We start from the raw sequence: 12,165 nt of genomic DNA, 5'->3' as shown, positions 1-12,165 counted from the left end.
TTGTAACGTTTCAAAATGTCGCGGGGTTCGGAGATGGCGACAGAAATCTGTTATGACTGGATGATAGAATTTGTCTGTCATGACATCTGGCGAAAATTTACGTCAGGTTGTGTCAAAGATGATGGATCAGAAGACCTTGCAAATGGTATAGGTTATTGGCGGTGCTGTTCTTGTTTTGCTAGCACTAACAGCATATTTTTTTCTCTCACTCTCACTCTGTCTCACTCTGACACTCTGTCTGTCTCTCTCTCTTGTGAGGCGAAGACACACAGTGACACACATAAACACAGACACACACGTTACGTTAACAGTTGCTAGGAAGGGTTGTTTCTGTGAAATTCTGTATTACGTGGAAGTGAAGGGGGGGGGGGGGGAGGGGCTGGCTGTTGCATGAGTAGGCTATGGCTTTAAGAGAAACATTCTCAGCTATTGTTTAAAAACTAGATGTTAAACTGTTGAAGGGGTTGGGCTTATTTTGAAAAATGCTGTTGGTTTTTTAATTGTGTAACGTATCCGAGCCCTGGAGGGTCCATCCTAATTAATGTTCGCAGGGGTAGGCTGAAGATTACAGAGGAGAGAAACTATCCTTACTTTTTTCTAGCCGTGTGTAATGTTGCACAACTATCACAGTGAACAGTATTCAAAACACACCACATTATTCTGGTAACAATCTAGCACACTAAGAAACACACAGGGTTTCCTCTGAATACCGAGGTCAGCCAGTAATGTAAGCATATATGATTTGAACACAACGTGAGGCATACTGATTTAGACTATAATTGTGCAACATTATACAGGGCCAGAGAAAAGTAAGGATAGTTTCTCTCGTCTGCAATCTTCAGCCTCCCCCTGCGAACATTAATGAGGATACGGACCCTCCATCTCTCCGGTTAAAATTGTAACACCAGCAGTACAACTACAAGAGCACCAAAGATTGGTAAAATGTACATTAAATTACATATTCTTACTCCGAATCACATATATAGCATTTGACTACGTCTGAGATGCTAGGTACTGAAAAAACGCTACCCATCAAAAAACAAACAAAGGGAAGCGACCCCTACCAAAAGAGGCTTGAATAGCCATGGTAACAGCCAGGTTCCCTGAGAGTTACCTCCCATATTGCCACTTCCTCTCTGTCACCACGTGACCGCCCATACGGCTTTCAGTGTCTTGCAGAGAGGTTGTGTGAACAATTTTGTGCGCTTTCTGTGGCTGTCTTTGGTGGAGTTGTCACCTGCCGGCCACGTAACCCATCGTTCTCCCGTGAGGGCTTCGTTTGGTGAGCCCGTTCTGTATTTTTCTGTGGTTTTCGAACATTTTCGCCTGTTGTTGCTGATAGTTTGTCCTTTGGACGTTTTGTGTCAGTAACACGTGCGTTGTCGCCATTTTGCTTCAGTTAGCTTGGCTGACTTGCTTTTGTGGCGTTGAACCTGTGCTTGTCCACTGTTTTGTTGCAAGTTTGGTTTGTTTCTGCTTTGGTAGTTACTGCTTGCGGTTCGTGTTTTACGTTCATTTTCAGTAACTTTTCTTGTGCATTTTTGCTTGTTTACGTTTTTGTTGTTCGGCGGCATTGCTGATCCAGACAAACGTAAGGATAAATCCAATTTGAAGGGCAAAGTGAAGCCTAAATCTTCTAGCACCAAGCCTTTGGTGGTCGTGTCGGATGAAGCACGCAATACCATTTTGACGGTGCCCATTTCACCGCCTGGTCCTAGCACTGTTTCTCGTTCTAGTTCTACTTTTGTTGCCTCTTTGTTGAGTTCGTTACTTCCAGAGATACGTACCCTGGTTCAGACGGAGATGCAGCGATTGTCAGCTTCCGCTGGCACTGTCCTTCCTGCTGAGGGGGGGGGGGGGGGGGGTGTGCATTCCCTTCCGCTGTGGTTACCTCGGCTTCCGGTTTGCACTCTCAGGCTGCTTCCGCCTCTACCGCAGGCGTATCAAGTAAGTCGGACTGGTCTGTCAGCCCTCGTTAGGCGTTCGGACATTCCCTTACGGGAAGCAGTTCATTGGCGCAGGGTCACTCCCTGCTTTCTACTGGCGACAGTACTCCGTATGGTGAATCTGTCGCTCAGCATCGGTGTCTGCCCTCACTAGCCCGCACCCAGTGCCGCAGTGACAGGTTGGACCGAGAACTGGCCTCAGGGCTTTACGGCTCCCAGCCGCAGTTCTCGCATTCGTCGTTTCCGCCCTCGGCGGTTTCGACGTCTGCACTTTCGGCTTTGGCCGGACACGCTGTCCCTCATCCGAGCGCGTCCTCTTGGCTGCCGGAGAGGGATCAACAGCGTGAGGCTTTTGCGCTTCCGGCGCTTCAGCCAGGACGGTTGTCACTTCCTCCGGACGGGGTCGTGACTTCCTCCCACGTACATCCGGCGGTTTCGGATGGGGTTCCGCCTTACCCTATGCACTTCAGTCAGGGTTCAAGTCGGGAGCACTTCCAGGATTACGGGTTTCCGGTTTCCGGTTTCCGGTCATCCCGGGTATCCTACCGCCGGTGTTCTTGATGACTACGGTCATGGCACTTCCTGTGACCACTCTGATGTGCAATCAGTGGTCAGTGAAGAGTCTCCTTCGGGAATGTCAGCAAGGCTGCGAGTCATTCTGGACACAGCAGCTGAGGGGACTTCACGATATTTCCCGGAGGGCACGGCTACTGCTATGGCTTCCGCTTCTGTGGCGCCTTCGGCAATGTCGGATTTCCTGCCGGCTAAGGAGGCTAATCCTTCCTTCCGCTTCGCGGAGTCACCGGCCATAGCGTACCATCTGTCGCAAGTCCTGGCTTCGGCACCTCGGCGGACAGGTGGTGTGCCTCCGGATCCTGTTCCGTTTCTGGTGCCTTTCGGCTCAGTTCCGGAGCAGGCTCAGCCCTGGCTGGCGACGACGGCACAGACTTCTACCTTCGTGCCATCGTCTCAGCGGAAGCTTGCGCTTCCTAGGCATAGCCGGAACCTTATTGCGTCGTTCGCACTTCCGCGTTCCATCTTGCCGGTGATGCCGGACTTGACGGCTCTTCTGGCCAAGCCAGTCAAGGGCGACTCAGTGGTTCAGGTGAGAGAAAGTACTCTCCTCTCCCTGGAGGAAGTCGGACGTCAGCTGTTGGAATTGGCTTCAATTTCCGACACGCTGATTCGGGCTCTCTCTCGGTCTTTGACAGACAGCTCAGTCCCGTTTACGCTCAGCGAGGAGCAGAACGCGGACGACGTCTCCTCCCTCCTCACAGCGTTGGCTAAGGTAAATGAGGAACAGACTCATCTGTCCTCATTACAATACGCACACGCAGTCTTGGCGAGGAGGGAGTTGTTTCTTGCCAACTCTCAATTTGCAGAGCAGGTTACCAGAGACACTCTCAGAGTGTCTCCGGTTGTGGAGGGCTCCTTGTTCAGCCAAATGGCGCTTGTCGCTCGGCAGAAGGAGATACAGTCCAACAAGGATTCTCAATTCTTGGACATGACTCTACAGGGCATGAAGCAAGCTAAGCCTTCCCAGCAAGGGAAGGCTCAGCCGGCCTCTCAACCCAAACCTGCTCAGAAGAGGCCTGCGCAGCAGAGCACTAGAGGAGGCAAGAAACGGACGGCGTCGGGAAGGGGGCGAGGCGGCTCTGGTAGCAAGCCCCACCCCCAATGAAGCGCTCCCGGTCTCACCCCCCTCCCGCCCTCCACTCTGGTGATGGCGGGAGGCCCCTCCCGGGCACTTTCCCATTGGATGGTCTCTGTAGACAGTCAATGGATAGTGGGAGTTGTGAGATCGGGCTTCCGTCTCTTATGGCGGGAGGAGAAGGCACCTCTTTCCCGACATCCGCCGTTCTTCAGACCCCCCTCCTCACAGGAAGCAAGATCCGTTCTTCAGGCGGAGATTGTCTCCCTGGTGCAGAAGGGCGCGGTCGAGAGGGTCCTGGACCAAAGCTCACTGGGATTTTACGGCCCTCTCTTTGCCGTTCCCAAAGCTTCAGGGGCGTGGCGCCCTGTCTTGGACTTATCCCTTCTCAACACTTTTTTGAGAGAGATCAAGTTCAAGATGGAGACGCCTGCCACGGTCAGGGACTCTCTTCGCCCAGGAGATTGGGCGACCTCCATAGACCTGACGGATGCGTATTTCCACATTCTTATGCATCCGGCCGACCGGAAATGGCTTCGTTTCTGGTGGGGAGATCAGGTTTTCCAGTTCCGCGCGCTCCCTTTCGGGCTGTCTCTCGCTCCATGGATTTTTACCATGGTGGTGAGACAGTTTTGCGCACTGGCGAGGTCGCAGGGTATTCGACTGCGGGTCTATCTGGACGATTGGCTTGTTCTGAACCAATCCCAGATAGGCTGCTCGCAGCATACCCAGTCGGTTCTTCGAGAGGCTCACTTGTTGGTTTTCTCGATCAACCAATCAAAGTCGGAGCTGATCCCGTCTCAAACGTTCACCTACCTGGGGATGTCGTTCGACACGGTTGCTTGGACTGTCCAACCCTCCCAGCGGCGGGTGGACAAGCTCCAAGCTCAGATTCGCTCCACTTTGCCTCTCCTGCAGGCGTCCCTCCGGTCTCTTGCCTCCATCTTGGGGCAGATGGAGTCCATGGCTCTGTTGGTTCCTCTGGGCAGGGTTCACAAACGGCCTTTTCAGGCAGCGCTGAAGCCGTTTGTGGACTCTCCTCAGGTGGACTGTAACGCCCTCGTCCCTCTCCAGGGATGGTTCCAGTCCGCGACCCTTCCGTGGCTGGACACGGAATGGATCTGCAAAGGAGTTCCGATCGCTCTACCACCCCCAGACTTGGATCTGTTTACAGATGCATCTCTGCGGGGGTGGGGGGCACACACGGACATACACACGGTGTCAGGTCTGTGGTCGGAGGAACAGAGTCAGTGGCATATCAACTTGCTGGAGCTAGAAGCAGTAGCTCTAGCTCTGGTCGAGTTTCTGCCCTCCCTGCAGGCCAAGCATGTTCGTCTGTCTACAGACAACACGACTGTGGCCGCCTATATCAACAAGCAGGGAGGCTCGCGGTCCCCGTCTCTCTCGGACAGGACCTGCGAGATCCTGAAGTGGTGTGCTCTTCACCACATCACGATCTCAGCCAGGTACCTTCCAGGGAGGCTGAACACCCTGGCGGATGATCTCAGTCGCTCCGGCAGCGTGCTTCAGTCAGAGTGGACCATCACTCACGGGGCACTGCTGCGCCTTTGGGCCCAGGTCCAAAAGCCTCTCGTGGACCTCTTTGCCACAAGGTTCTCGAAGAGGCTTCCGGTGTTCGTCTCGCCATTCCCGGATCCTCATGCTTGGCGAGTGAACGCTCTGGACATTCCCTGGACGGGCCTGGAGGCGTACGCCTTTTCGCCTTTCCCATTACTCAGCCGAGTAATTCGAAAGGCGGAGCTGGAGGGGCCGACTCTTCTTCTGGTCGCCCCTCTGTGGCCGTCGCAGGTCTGGTTTCCGGACCTGCTTCGGCTCGCCCACGGGCCTCCCATTCCTCTCGCCCTTATGCGAGGGGAACTCGTGCAGCCCCGAACAGGCATCCCACACGAGGAGCCCAGTCTTCTGAAGCTTCACGTGTGGAGGTTGTTCGGGACTCACTGAGGCGCTCTGGAGTGTCGTCCTTGACGCTGGATCTGGTGGACCGCTCTCACAGGGCGTCCACGGCGTCCGTTTAGCCTCACACTGGAGGTCCTGGGCCTCATGGTGTTCGGAGAAGGGGGTGAGTTCGGTGGCGCCTCGCTCCATGCAGGTAGCCAACCACCTCTCCTTTCTTTTTTCGCAGGGTGCGTCCGTTTCCTCCTTGAGGGTCCGGCGCTCAGCTATTTCTGCGATGCTTAAGCAGATCGGTCGATCGATTAACATCGGAGGAGTAATTGCAGCAGTGATCAAGGGTGCTGCCCAGGCCAGGTCCAGGTGTCCGTCCCCCAAGTGGGACCTGTTTCTGGTCTTAGCATTTTTGCGTTCCTCGGATTTTGAGCCTCTGAGGGAGGCTAGTCTGCATAATCTTACTCGGAAGACGCTTTTTCTTCTTCTGTTGGCGACGGCCCGGCGGGGTAGCGAGGTCCACGCCCTGTCGGGTCTGCCAGATGATATTTCCTTTGAGTCGGACGGCTCTGTGTCTTTGCACTTCCGTCCCGACTTTTTGGCCAAAAATCAGACTCCGGGGCAGGCCTCTCGGTTGGTTAGCGTCAAGGCTCTGACCAACGCGTTGGCTCCGGACGACCCTGATTTGGTCAACTGTCCTGTTCGGGCTCTCCGTTTGTACTTAGAGCGCACTCAGCCCGTGCGTTCCAAGTCTCAGAAGTTGTTGTTTCTCTCCCTCCTTACAGCTTGGGAGGGAGATGTTTCCAAGGTTACGTTGGCCCGGTGGGTGACTTCTCTGATAAGGCAAGCCTATGTTTGGAGTAGCACAAATAGGGGGGGGGGGGGGGGGGGGGGGGGCGTTGCCTGCTTTTCCCCTGGACTCTGCCAGAGCCCATGAAACAAGGGCATGGGCATCATCGCTCGCAGTCCTACGCTCCATGCGCCTTGATGATGTTTTGTCTACTGCGTATTGGCGTTCTGAAGATATATTTCTGAATTATTATCTTCGGGACGTCTCTGCTCTTCGCCAGGACGGCTCTCGCGGTCTTCCTGCACTTGTAGCAGCTGGTCAGGTTCTGACCAGAATGTGATGGTGATGGTGAGTTTATTTCTTGCCCACCGCCATGTTGATGTTATCTGCTATATGTGATTCGGAGTAAGAATATGTAATTTAATGGAAAATTTCTAAGTAAATTTTCATTTGATTAATATACTTACCCGAATCACATAGTGAATTCCCTCCCGCCTTCCTCGCTTGTGGTTTTAGTCTTTTTGAAGCCGTATGAGCGGTCACGTGGTGACAGAGAGGAAGTGGCAATATGGGAGGTGACTCTCAGGGAACCTGGCTGTTACCATGGCTATTCAAGCCTCTTTTGGTAGGGGTCGCTTCCCTTTGTTTGTTTTTTGATGGGTAGCGTTTTTTCAGTACCTAGCATCTCAGACGTAGTCAAATGCTATATGTGATTCGGGTAAGTATATTAATCAAATGAAAATTTACTTAGAAATGTTTCAATTTAGATCATTTTGCAGGGTTGATGTTCGCCCAAAAAGACCGCAGAGTTGAAAACATTCGAGGCAAAGAGGTGGCATTCCTGAACCTGACGCGCTTATTGGTGAGCCTGGAGAAAAGTGTCCCAGTCACAGACAATGTTGATCTCGAAGACGTTGAGTTCAAGCACATTCTGCGCCTGGTGGACAACCTCTCCTATCTCTGCAAGAGTGATGCGGTTACGGAGAAAGCAAAAGAGGCTTGCCAGAAAACTCTTCTTCAGGTAGACCAATAAGCAGAGAAATTGTGAAAATCTTGCTGGTTTGATTGGGAATTGATTGATGGCATGCATTTTCCAAAAGTTCAATTTTCTTCAAAGAAGAAGTAGAATTTTGATTTTGTAATTTTTACAGTTCTCCACTTCTTGTGAGAAGATGAAATACTCATGCTTCCGATCATGCAAAGTTCTTGTAAGTTGTCTATAGTCTTTGTATAATGATTTTGCTGCAGAAACTGAAATCTGTTAAGTCTTTGGTTGGAGTAAGATTTTTTATGTTTTCTCAATCTCAGGCTGGAGAACTTTTCTCAGATCCCCAAGATCCTGAGAGAAAAAATGTTGGTCCCTACACAATGTTTTAATTATATTCTCTGTGTGTTCTAGCTGGCAGGACAGGCCATCAGGTTGCCTAAATAAAAACGTTCTAAATTTCATTTTTAGCCGGGGGGGGTGTTCCCCCTGTCCCCCCACCAGGGTGCTGCCCCTTAAGTCTCACGGGGCCTGGCCCCTTGACACTGACCTTTTTTTTTTCCCTCAGTTGCTTTCCAGCCTGTTTCCGGTAGGAACGCTTTGCTTGAGAATTTCAGTTGGTGTGACTGAGCAGTTGCCCAGTTTGAAGAGTTCAGTGTGTGAATGTTCCCTTCATTATTTGCAGAGGCTGTACGCATGTTGCCGCAGAGAAGACTATGACATGGCGCGGGAGATATTTGAGGAGGAGTCTGAGAATTTAGACAAGGTATTGTTATAATGTTAACCCTTTGCCTTCAGCCCAGAATGACGCCGTCTTTTATGCAGTTCCCATGATATAAATTATAAAATGTAACTCAGTCAATTTCCATCAAGTTTTAATGAATTATAACAAAGAAACCACAGCATGCTTTTACGAAGCTGTAAATCATAAAATGGTGAAACCTCGCAGGAAAACATGTAGAAAAAGAAAGAGATATGTGTCCTATTGCAATATCAATCAATCAATATGAGGCTTATATCGCGCGTATTCCGTGGGTACAGTTCTAAGCGCAGGGATTTATTTATTTTTATTTTTATGTTATGCAATTTATATCGTGCACATATTCAAGGCGCAGGGATTTATTTATGCCGTGTGAGATGGAATTTTTTACACAATACATCACGCATTCACATCAGCCAGCAGATCGCAGCCATTTCGGCGCATATCCTACTTTTCATGGCCTATTATTCCAAGTCACACGGGTATTTTGGTGGACATTTTTATCTATGCCTATACAATTTTGCCAGGAAAGACCCTTTTGTCAATCGTGGGATCTTTAACGTGCACACCCCAATATAGTGTACACGAAAGGACCTCGGTTTTTCGTCTCATCCGAAAGACTAGCACTTGAACCCACCACCTAGGTTAGGAAAGGGGGGAGAAAATTGCTAACGCCCTGACCCAGGGTCGAACTCGCAACCTCTCGCTTCCGAGCGCAAGTGCGTTACCACGTACTCGGCCACCCAGACCACGTAATAACTAACATGAAAGCAAAAGTGAAAGTAGGAAGCAGGTGTTTACAGGCGAGGGGGGATGTGGATATGAGTTCTCTAGCAAGCAGTACAGTAGGAAGCAGGTGTTTACAGGCGTCGGGGGATGTGGATATGAGTTCTCTAGCAAGCAGTACAGTAGGAAGCAGGTGTTTACAGGCGAGGGGGGATGTGGATATGGGTTCTCTAGCAAGCAGTACAGTAGGAAGCAGGTGTTTACAGGCGTGGGGGGATGTGGATATGGGTTCTCTAGCAAGCAGTACAGTAGGAAGCAGGTGTTTACAGGCGTGGGGGGATGTGGATATGGGTTCTCCAGTGATGTTCCTAGGACTGGAGGGCAACAGGACAAAATGTCCTGAATCAAAAAACTAATAGGACATCTTGTCCTGACTACAAAAAAACAATAGGACATTCAGATCAAGCGAACCAATCATGGCACCTAACCTTTTTAGATGACTGAGAATATATGAATAAAGGCAAATAAAAACTGAACAGTTCCAAATTTATTTTAATATTTTAAATGCAACAGTGTTCAGTAGGGTTACTTTCACACACACAGACACATGCTTCAGAATGTCATAAGTGATCTTTCACACACACTGACACACACACACACACAGACACAAACACACACACACACACACACACACACACACACACACACACACACACACACACACACACACACACACTTTGCTTCAGAATTAATGTCACAAGTGACAAGTGATCTTTCACACACTTCAGAATGTCACACGTGATCATTTTCAGTGAGCTTGAACAGCTTTCTATCCTTCTTTAACTTCCATCTGCAAACAATGTCAAAAAGGTATTGATCATCCCTCTCCTTCTCCCCCTCTATCTTCTGCTTCAACAACATGTTCTGTGTCTCAGTGAGCAGGCGGTTTCTCTTCGCGGTCAAGATATTGTTCTGGGCACTGAAGCCTCTTTCCACATCAGCTGTATGGACTGGCAAGACGAGTGCCATTTCCGCAAGCTTCATGAGGTGTGGGAAGGCAGCTCTGTTTGAGGCAACGCCATCCTCCTGACAGATGGTGCAGAACATCAGTTCTTTTTCTTTGCTGTAGCTGAGCCAAGGGAACATAGAAAACCAGATCTGCACAAACTTTCTGGTCGCCCCTACTTTCGTTTCTTGTGTCTCTTCCTGAGGTTGTAGATCTATTGGCTCACCTTCTGAGGCTTCAGTCTCCGACGGGGCCGAAGGCCCTGCAACTTGACTGTCCGTGTCGTCCTTTTTTTTTAACAAAGCCACTCAAAAGTGTCTGCCCTTTTCCCACGCAAACCTTTTTCTTCGGCGGCATCTTTGCAGAAATGTGGCGGCGGAAGTAAAGTGTCGCTGTCAAAAGTAGCGAGAGTGGTGGCTCTTGTAATAATTGTTCGGTCGAGAGTTGCGTCCTTTGTGTTATTGTTCGACCGAGAGTGAAAATTGAAGTTCAAGTAGGCCCCGATTCGAACTCGTTTTAACGGGGTTTGATACTTCAGTTTGTACAGATTCTTCTTGCAGTGACCGCTCTAGACGTAATACTATCGGACAATGACCGCTGACTTCGCGATCGGATCGGACATTTGACGGGACAGAGGTGTTTGCAATCGGTCATTTTACAACCTAAATCGGTCTATGACCGATGACCGACGCCTCGGAACATCACTGGTTCTCTAGCAAGCAGTACAGTAGGAAGCAGGTGTTTACAGGCGTGGGGGGATGTGGATATGGGTTCTCTAGCAAGCAGTACAGTAGGAAGCAGGTGTTTACAGGCGTAGGGGGATGTGGATATGGGTTCTCTAGCAAGCAGTACAGTAGGAAGCAGGTGTGGGGGGATGTGGATATGGGTTCTCTAGCAAGCAGTACAGTGGAATCCCTCTTTTAAGACCTCTAGGCATGGGAATTGTCCGCCGCATGCCCCCGGACCCCCCTAGTGAGGCAAGGCAATTCGCGCCGTCGACTTAGCTATTACTTACAGATTTTCAGCCTTTTTTACTTCTTTCTTCTTCTTCTTCTTCTGCGTTCGTGGGCTGAAACTCCCACGTACACTCGTGTTTTTGTTTGCGGAATTTTACGTGTATGACCGTTTTTTACCCCGCCATTTAGGCAGCCATACGCCGCTTTCGGAGGAAGCATGCTGGGTATTTTCGTGTTTCTATAACCCACCGAACTCTGACATGGATTACAGGATCTTTTTCGTTGCGCACTTGGTCTTGTGCTTGCGTGTACACACGGGGGGTGTTCGGACACCGAGGAGAGTCTGCACACAAAGTTGACTCTGAGAAATAAATCTCTCGCCGAACGTGGGGACGAACTCACGCTGACAGCGGCCAACTGGATACAAATCCAGCGCGCTACCGACTGAGCTACATCTCCGCCCTAATGAGTGCATTTGATTTATACAAGTACAGTGGTACCGGCGATATGACTATGAGGCCCCTCTGATGAAAAGACACTTCCTCTGAAAGGACAACATCTGTTGTCTCTTTTTGTATTATCTTGACCAAAACATACCTGTCTAGGCAGGCCGCCTGCAATGTAAGGATGCTTTTGGCTGGTCCCAAGGGTGCCCTTTCATCGCAGGTTACACTTTATAGGTCATTTTTAAGTGTCACACTCTTCTTCTTCTTTTTCTTCGTTCACGGGCTGAAACTCCCACGTTTTTGCACGAGTGGGTTTTTGACTCACATGCGAAGCAAAAGTGAGTCTATGTACTCACCCGAGTCGTCCGTCCGTCCGGACGTCCGGAAAACTTTAACGTTGGATATTTCTTGGACACTATTCAGTCTATCAGTACCAAATTTGGCAAGATGGTGTATGATGACAAGGCCCCAAAAAACATACATAGCATCTTGACCTTGCTTCAAGGTCAAGGTCGCAGGGGCCATAAATGTTGCCTAAAAAACAGCTATTTTTCACATTTTTCCCATTTTCTCTGAAGTTTTTGAGATTCAATACCTCACCTATATATGATATATAGGGCAAAGTAAGCCCCATCTTTTGATACCAGTTTGGTTTACCTTGCTTCAAGGTCAAGGTCACAGGAGCTCTTCAAAGTTGGATTGTATACATATTTTGAAGTGACCTTGACCCTGAACTATGGAAGATAACTGTTTCAAACTTAAAAATTATGTGGGGCACATGTTATGCTTTCATCATGAGACACATTTGGTCACATATGATCAAGGTCAAGGTCACTTTGACCCTTATGAAATGTGACCAAAATAAGGTAGTGAACCACTAAAAGTGACCATATCTCATGGTAGAAAGAGCCAATAAGCACCATTGTACTTCCTATGTCTTGAATTAACAGCTTTGTGTTGCATGACCTTGGATGACCTTGACCTTGGGTCAAGG

At 49.7% G+C, this 12,165-nt stretch overlaps 1 protein-coding gene across 1 annotated transcript in view; it reads left to right on the top strand.

Moving 5' to 3' along the window:
- Positions 1–14: 14 nt before the first annotated feature.
- The window catches only part of LOC138982933 (uncharacterized), a 29,088-nt gene continuing 16,937 nt past the window's right edge, over positions 15–12,165 (top strand). The window contains exons 1-3 of the mRNA XM_070356329.1: positions 15–145; positions 7,072–7,313; positions 7,963–8,043. Of these exons, the coding sequence (XP_070212430.1) occupies positions 16–145; positions 7,072–7,313; positions 7,963–8,043 (453 nt within the window). The 5' untranslated portion in view covers position 15. The remainder of the gene's footprint in view (positions 146–7,071; positions 7,314–7,962; positions 8,044–12,165) is intronic.

The sequence above is a fragment of the Littorina saxatilis genome, linkage group LG12, assembly GCF_037325665.1.
Source record: "Littorina saxatilis isolate snail1 linkage group LG12, US_GU_Lsax_2.0, whole genome shotgun sequence".
Classification (NCBI taxonomy): domain Eukaryota; kingdom Metazoa; phylum Mollusca; class Gastropoda; order Littorinimorpha; family Littorinidae; genus Littorina; species Littorina saxatilis.
The sequence above is the reverse complement of the archived record's forward strand: the minus strand, read 5'-3'. Positions and strand labels throughout refer to the sequence as shown.